The 8283-nt window shown below is 37.8% G+C and overlaps 1 protein-coding gene across 1 annotated transcript in view; it reads left to right on the top strand.

The window, feature by feature from the left end:
- eif1axb (eukaryotic translation initiation factor 1A X-linked b) overlaps positions 1-7386 on the top strand; it is a 7667-nt gene extending 281 nt beyond the window's left edge. The window contains exons 2-7 of the mRNA XM_079259866.1: positions 1215-1298; positions 3140-3243; positions 3449-3499; positions 4696-4777; positions 4946-5037; positions 5993-7386. Of these exons, the coding sequence (XP_079115992.1) occupies positions 1215-1298; positions 3140-3243; positions 3449-3499; positions 4696-4777; positions 4946-5037; positions 5993-5998 (419 nt within the window). The 3' untranslated portion in view covers positions 5999-7386. The remainder of the gene's footprint in view (positions 1-1214; positions 1299-3139; positions 3244-3448; positions 3500-4695; positions 4778-4945; positions 5038-5992) is intronic.
- Positions 7387-8283: the final 897 nt, after the last annotated feature.

Genomic DNA, 8283 nt, shown 5'->3' with positions numbered 1-8283 from the left:
TCTTCGTGTAATACCTTCACCAGGCGTCTGTCGATCTAATAAAACGATAAATTTATTTTATTTTTAGAAAATTACCAGCATTTCACGCGTCTTTACGAGCAACATATAAAAATAAACAGTAATCCCGCTGCTAGCTGACTGAGCTAACTAGCGAGTTGCTAGCAAGGTAAACCCCACCCCGCCTGGCCCGTGACATCTGTTAATTGTAATAAAACCTACCCCAGTAACATATTTAGTAATGATAAATTATTATAAATTATAAAAATATTTAGTAGTATATTTACTAATATTTGTGTTTTATTCAAGCTGGGAAACATTGGCGTTAGCAACGGGTTGCCATGTCGGTGACACTTTGTATCAGACTCTCTTGTAAATAATCTTTAACGATTACTAAATTAGGACGCTGATTAGATAAGTTATAATAGATCATGTGACCTTAAATAATTTATCATGGCTAGTATGTAGCCTAACTCTTTATCATGACCATTTAACTTGTATTAAGGCAATTAGTGAAGTCAAGGCTTAAAGACTGGTTTTGCTGCTTTCTTTACTTTTTTTTTTTTTCTTTTTTAAGATTTATATTTAATTTTTTTTATTTTTTACGCATTTATAAGATATCTTTTTTTTTTCATACTTTATTGTAGGGGTGGGAAAATCGAATCGAAAAATTGAAAATCGGGATTTTTGGTTTTACAGTTTTAAAATAGATTTTTTTTTGTAAGTCTTTTTGTAATTTTTATTGGCTTTATTGATCATTTTACTTGTCTTCTTGGGCATTATAGCAGCAGAATGATGGTCTGTCTACTGTGTTGTTTTTTCCTAATTGAAATCAAGAAAAATTACGAGCAAAAAAAGTTTTTTTGTTTTCTTTTTTTTTTTGTTGTTTTTTTTTTTTTAATCTACGAAAATCAGCAATATCGAAGAATTGTGAGACTCGCAATTTAAATCAAATCAGCACCCAAAAAAATCTGAATTGAATCGGGACAAAAGCATATTGTCACAGCCCTACTTTATTTTGCTGCTTACTGCTCACTGTCTTTAAATTTACAGCAATAATGTGCTGGTTTAATATTTAGGTGTTAATCCTAACGTTTATGTTTCTCCTCTCTGCATTTCATTTCAATAAATCTTCTGTTTCAAAGCTGATGCATCATGAAGTTTGTCCATGAAAGACTGTCATGGCCAAACTGATGTGTAATGAATACTGCTTACAGGTAAAGGAGGAAAAAACAGGCGACGTGGAAAGAACGAGAATGAGTCTGAGAAGAGGGAGCTGGTGTTCAAGGAGGATGGACAAGGTGAGTTCTGATTCTGTTTTCATTTAGTTGGAAGTCATCACAACACGGCTTAATGTAGGTTTCTTCACATGATGTGACAGATGTGTTGCATGAACACAATGTAGATACATGAACATCTCTTGGAAAAAAATGTATTTGACATCAAAATTTGATATATTTTCTTCCAAAAGGTGGACCATTTGAAACTGTTCAAGTTGAAGGACTTGAGTCTGAAGTCCAATATTTATGAAGGGGAAAATACTTAAACAAGAGGCTTTGCGTGGCTGCGTGTATGCGTGGGTTCTCTCCGGGTCTCCGGCTTCCTCCCACCGTCCAAAGACATGCATGTTAGGTTAATTGGCTACTCTAAATTGTCCATAAGAGTGAGTGTGAGTGGTTGTTCGTCTCTGTGTGGCCCTGCGATGGACTGGCGAGCTGTCCAGGGTGTACCCTGCCTGTCGCCCAAAGCCAGCTGGGATAGGCTCCAGCTTCCCCGCGACCCTGAATTGGATTAAGCGGTTCAGAAAATGAATGAATGAAAAGAGGCTTTTCGTTAAATGCACATCAGCATATCAGCTAACAGTTGCAGTAAGATGCTACCAAAAGCTGTTAGCCTGCACATTTCACACTGTTTAGACTTCAGACATTAATTGAAGATGTGATATAGATGTTGATTTTAACTGGAGCACCTTAGCTATATTTGTATCATTATACTTTTAGAAAATATTTTCTTAAATGATCATAATGAGGTATTGTACACTTTACTAGTTTTAGTAATGTTTCTTCTGGTCTTTCTAGTTGCATTTCATCAAGTAAAACTCAGGAATAAATTTCTCTTATGATTAATGTTGGAAAAACAATCATGCTGAAGGTTCATTTTTACTTTGTTTATATTTGTGGGTAGATTTGTTTTGCAGAAACAATAATAGTATTTGACATTTCATGACAAAACACACATTAAACCGGACAGTCAGGTTTTTGAACAAATGACGAGACAAAATAAAACTTAAACTTAAGATAAAATATTCTATTCTGCAGTCATTTAGCAAACGCTTTTATCCAAAGCTTAGCTCCTTAGCCTCGCTGCTGACGACCTCACTTCCACCTCGGCTACTTTTATAAACTGGAAATGTTTGTGACCCAGTCACCTGATTGCTCCCACCTGGCTCTATTTAACCAGCAGATAGAGTCCAATCCCATTGTGAGCCACTGTTTCCACATACAGTCATATCAGCTCTTTAAACACCAAAACCTTTACCCATAAGTCCAACATATATACATATTCCACACACTTAATACTGCATACACAAGACAACAAAACCCACATTTAAAAACCATGCCTCTTGACAGGACTCCTGACACGGCTGTACAAAGTGTAGAAAGTGCTTTACAATATGAAAATGTTCAGAAGGTGCTAGTTAAATCAAGCTTGTACCATGTTTTCCATCTTAGTTTGGTTGACAAGCTTTCCTTGTTTGTACAACCTGCAGTAAAACTGCTATTCAGACTCTGGTCCTCGTCCATTTCACGCCTCAGCTCCCTTATGGTCTCATCTTCTTAATAAATTATGTATACAGTTCAAACATGTCATGCTTTTACTTTGATTGATCAAGCCAGCGCTACATGTTTTTGATAAGTCTTAAACTGGATTTATGAGGGTGGGATTTAGTTTTCCACTCAGTGGTTTCCAGTTTAAAATATTTTGTTAGATAAGACTTGTAGGGATCCCAGTAGTGACTCTGCCTTTTACAGCTGGTTCCAGTTTGTCATTAATGTTTCTCAGTTTCACTCAGTCACAGCAGACACTAGTTAGCCAAAGATCCCTTAAACTGACCAATCCTCCGCTCGCTCTCGGCCTGCAGAGTATGCTCAGGTGATTAAAATGTTGGGGAATGGACGTCTGGAGGCCATGTGCTTTGATGGAACCAAGCGACTCTGCCACATCAGAGGAAAACTCCGGAAAAAGGTAGGAATGTCCCGACCGACCGACCGCACCTTTTCTGCACACATACAGGAGACCCCCTGACGTAATGCAACATCAGCGCTTTCTCAATAGTCGTTCAGTCACCGTTAGAGTGCCTGCATGGACTCAATCGACTGTGTGTGTGTGAGAGGGTCACACAGTGCAGTGTGAGGCTGTGACCCTGTCTGCCTTGTTTGTTTCCCTCCAGGTTTGGATTAACACGTCAGACATCATCCTGGTCGGACTGAGAGATTACCAGGTGTGTTGGTTGTTCACACACGATGCAGATCAGAATGTCAACCTGTTGTAAAAATCCCTCACCTCATGTGGAGCTTCACATACGTGAATGGCATCGTGTGGTGTATGGCACATTAAATGATGATGCCACACGCTTACCAGGTCCCAGGTACCAGGTATGTAGCAAGACGGAGGAGCAGAAGTAAAACCTCAGAGAAATGATTTTAAACCGGACAAAGAATTGGTGGGTGTGTGTGTGTGTGTGTGTGTATATACACATATATAAAGGCAAGTTTATTATAAAAACATTAGAAAATATGAAGCTAAATTTAAAAGTAAAACAAGAAAGAAAGAAGATGGAAATAACAGTAAATAAAAACTATCAAAGAAAAAAGGGAAAATAAAATGGAGAAGAATAACGAAATGAAATGAGGAAAAAATGAGACAGTTTATCTACACAGATCAGGTTTTGTCTGGTTTTCTTTCCAAACTAATGTCTGAATATCACCAGTCTGTTACATAAGCTGTTTTAAATGGGAACGCTGGCTGGCATTTCCAAACATTGAGCTGCATTAATGAACGATGCGGCAAGCAGGATGTGGGGACGCGTTGTAGGGGTGGGAAAATAAAATTGAAAAACCAAATATAGGGATTTTTTGCTTGTTAATTTTAAAATCTTTTTTTTTTTCTTTTCTTCAAATAAATAAAAATAATCCATTATAAAATTTTGGTCATTTTTACCGTTTTTATTGATCTTTTTACTTGGGCATTGTAGCAGCTACTAGCTACTGGTCTAGCTACTGTTTCTTTTCCTAATTAAAATAAAAAAAAATAAAGTTTTGTACATTTTTTTTTTTTTTTGTTGTTTTTAATCTAGACAAATCAACAATATGGAAGATTTTTGAGAATCACAATTTAAATCGAATCGGCACCCAAAAAATCTGAATCAAATCAAATCGGGACAAAAGCATATCGTCACAGCCCTAATGTGTTGTACATGTGAGGAGGATTTATCAGCGCCAGCGTCATGATATGAGAACATGTATCATGTATACTATATTTTATGCTGCATTTGGACACTTAAATGTTTAGTCTTTCTGTGTGTGTGTGTGTGTGTGTGTGTGTGTATACATATATATATATATATATATATATATATATAAAATCTGTGGGTGTATTTTATCTTCATGATCAGTAAACCTTTAAGTTGTGTTGCAGGATAACAAAGCCGATGTCATCCTTAAGTACAACGCAGACGAAGCTCGGAGTTTGAAAGCTTACGGAGAGCTGCCAGAGCACGGTGAGTCAGCGTTAACTTCACAAAGCGACGTAAAAGCAAACAGACGAGATAGCTTGACTTCTGTCCAACAGCTTCCAGCTACCCTGCAAACTTATCGAGTACAATTATTATCCAGTTAAAACGCTGAAGCATGTTGTTGTCTGAACTGTATTTTAACTCTTCCCACAGCTAAAATCAACGAGACAGACACCTTTGGGCCTGGAGACGATGACGAGATCCAGTTCGATGACATTGGCGACGATGATGAAGACATTGATGATGTAGGTCAACTGTATGATTTTTTTTTGGTCTTTTTTACGTCGTCGTGGCAATATTTTTCTCAAAAAATTTACAATTTTTACGTATTCGATATGTTTTTACATATTAAATACATTTTCACATGTTACATATTAATAGAAGGCAGCAGCTTCCTTTTAATAGCAACACTAGTTGTAACACCCCTTGGATTAAACACGACACAAGGAGTTCTTCAGTTACTGGCATTTATTTTACGCCGTGAGAACTGTACAAAGACACAAAAAACATTACATGACAGACAAACTTACAGCAACTGTGTTTCATAAATGCAACAGGTTGGAATTCGGCTAAGAGAAATAAAAACGACACAAGGTGTCGTACTTTATTGGCCGCATTAACCAGAAATGGGGGTTAAACTAAATCTTCGAGTGCATGAATCCCAAGCGATAATTGCCGTTATTCAAACATTTCTTCTTCTCTTTAACGGGATCACATGCAGTTTCTCGTCGCTGCTTAAAGAGCACCACCAAAATATATCCAGACTTCAACAGCATTAAAACTTTGGTTTCCCCTTAAATATGAACTGGCTCTTAAGCGGCTCAACACAGTTACAATTGAAATAACATGAAAGAAAGAACTTCTTAACAAACATATATTGTAATTTACAACTCAAATAATCAAATAACTTAAACTGCCACTGATAGCAGCTACAGTAGTGTCTTAGAAGTTCGTGTTGGACCCTATTTGACTGATTTGTTCCTTTAGTAATTTCCTAAATGACTTGAGGTTTAGGATGAGGGAACATCTAGTGGCACAAACAGCAACGTGTTATTAGATCCTCCATCTTTAGACTTTGCTTCAGGGCTTGTAGCAGCTTGTCATAAACCATTTACAGGAAATGGAAACTACAGTATATTCAGTGATTCTCTACTACACAGTGCTTGAAATCATTTTCTTGTTTGTTTTTTTCCTCCGCAGATCTAAAAACCTGCTTCTGGAGGCGGAAGGTGGGATTTTACTAGAGATGCTCCAGTTGGGATATTTTGAGCCGGTTCAGCACATCAATCATTATTTTGAATAAATTGAGCCTAACGCCACTTCAACAGTTTATTAAATACAATATGTTTATTTCAGTTCGTTTACCATCCATAGACGTCTTTGTTGTTTGGAGAACTTATAAGTGCATTCACGGGGGGGAAGCATCGTCTGTGCTTTGATTTCTTGTTATCATGATTGAATACGAGATGCTGCTTTAGAAACATTGTCTCAGCTGCGGGTCGTAGCGGCTGCAGCAGGCTGCCTGGTGGCTCATGGTGATGCACGCTGTTTGCTTTTTGTGCAGTTTGATTGGAGACTGATCTCAAATGTCATAGTTTGGATGAATATCTGGAAAATTGCTAGATTTTTACATTTTTTTCCCCTTCTAATTCCAAGAAAATGGCCATTTTGCCACCTCATCCACAAAGTTTTCTTCCTTTTTATTTTTCCTTTATAGTCCCAGAAACACTGCTTTGTTGCAGGTGACACCGTGACTGCAACTGATCACACAGCATCGTCTTTTAAAAATGTATTTATAATAATTTCACACTATGTGGAATTTAGAAACCGTACAGAATCTCTGGATTCGCCAATAAAAACAAACCATTTTGTCTTTATCTTCTTGGGCGGTCTTTCTTCATGTAGCTGTGTCCTGTCAGACAGTTTGAAAGCTGTGTTGTTTCTGACAGAAGGAAGGTAATAACGTTCTGGCTTTGTGTTTTTAAAGTCTTCATTTTGTTGAAGTCCTCTTCCACTGACGGCGTATCACAAAAAGTGTTTGCTTGTTTTGGATGTCTTGTTGCCAGATAAAGGCACCCACTCTCCTGGAATCCAACTAAAAAAGCATAAAATTTACTTCCCTGTTGTTTCCCTTATTTCTGTTTGTCTGGTTTTTTGTTTCTTTTTTCAGTTTCGAAGTCTTCGCTGCTCACTCTGATGGTTTAACGCAGTAAACTGGTTGGTCGCCCTGTCTCATTTTAGACCAGCGGTTCCCAAACTTCCCAACAAACAAGTCCACCAATAAAACCAGTAAAACCTCACAGCAGAACTATCCTAACACACATCTAGAAAACCAGTGATTTTTATATATATATATATATATATATATGAATATATACACACATGTATGTATACAAACACACACAGCAGATTATTTGTATGTCCTAACTCCGCTCCTCCGGACGCCTGCCCATGTTCCCTGAGGGGGCCCAGAACCTCAGTTTGGGAACCACTGCTCTACGCCACACGAGCCTGTTGATGTTGTTCTGTGACTGAATAAATAAAATGTCCAATGATGTTTGAAGGCTGGGTTTCCAATAAAGATCTTAACTCCACTGACCTGGCATCGTGGTTATTGGGCGCCTAACACACGTCCTGTGCCGGTCTGATGGTGGCAGCATCCAGCGAGAACGAACCTTGCTGGGTGAACTGGTCAGTCCCTCAGAGCTCCAGGCGTCCAGAGTCATTCTGGCTCAGCAAGATTCCTCATGAGGTTTTATATCTTTTAGTGTGAAGCAAACATCCTGAGGTAGTATCAGAGCTGCTGATGTGGAGCTTCTCGGTGCTGGAGCCACTAATCCTGGGTTTCTACCTCCCTGCTCTGACTTTTCTTTTAATAGTTAAAACAAGGAGGTGTTTTCATTTTCGTCACTAGGCTTGCACAGTGTTAGCAGGGGAAAATGTACAACTTCATGCAGACAAGTCAAATTTGAGTTTGTTATGGCTGTTTTTCAGGGTTTCTATGAAGAGAACACTATTTTGTTCGTCTGCAGATTTGTTAAAAGCTGTAGACTTTAAAGAAAATAAGAATTATAAGAAGTAATTCTTATGCAGTTTCATCTTTTTTTTTTATTTATAGGTTTTAAAAAAACGTGCAGGAACCTGAAACGGCTTTACAGAGTCATGCCACTGAAGCATTACTGTTTTTAGCTGCATGATTTCAGGATTATTGTGTTCTTTTTAGACTTAAACTGGACCGTTTGATTCATTCAGACTCACTTTACCCTGCACAACAACAATCCATGGAGCGAAATGGCTCATTAAAAAGATCATGTATAAAATGTGTTTAAAAACTGAGCAGACGCTGAAAAGACTATCGCATGATTTTGAACAAGAGACAAAGTGTCCAGAAAGGAGTAGGAGGAAGCAAAAACTTCAAAATCCTGTCAAGCTCATGACTGTGTAGCACAGATTGTTGAGATGTAGCGTTAAATGAAGCCTATTAAAATGAT

Source organism: Telmatherina bonti (genome assembly GCF_933228915.1).
Source record: "Telmatherina bonti genome assembly, chromosome: 20".
Taxonomy (NCBI): domain Eukaryota; kingdom Metazoa; phylum Chordata; class Actinopteri; order Atheriniformes; family Telmatherinidae; genus Telmatherina; species Telmatherina bonti.
The sequence above is the reverse complement of the archived record's forward strand: the minus strand, read 5'-3'. Positions and strand labels throughout refer to the sequence as shown.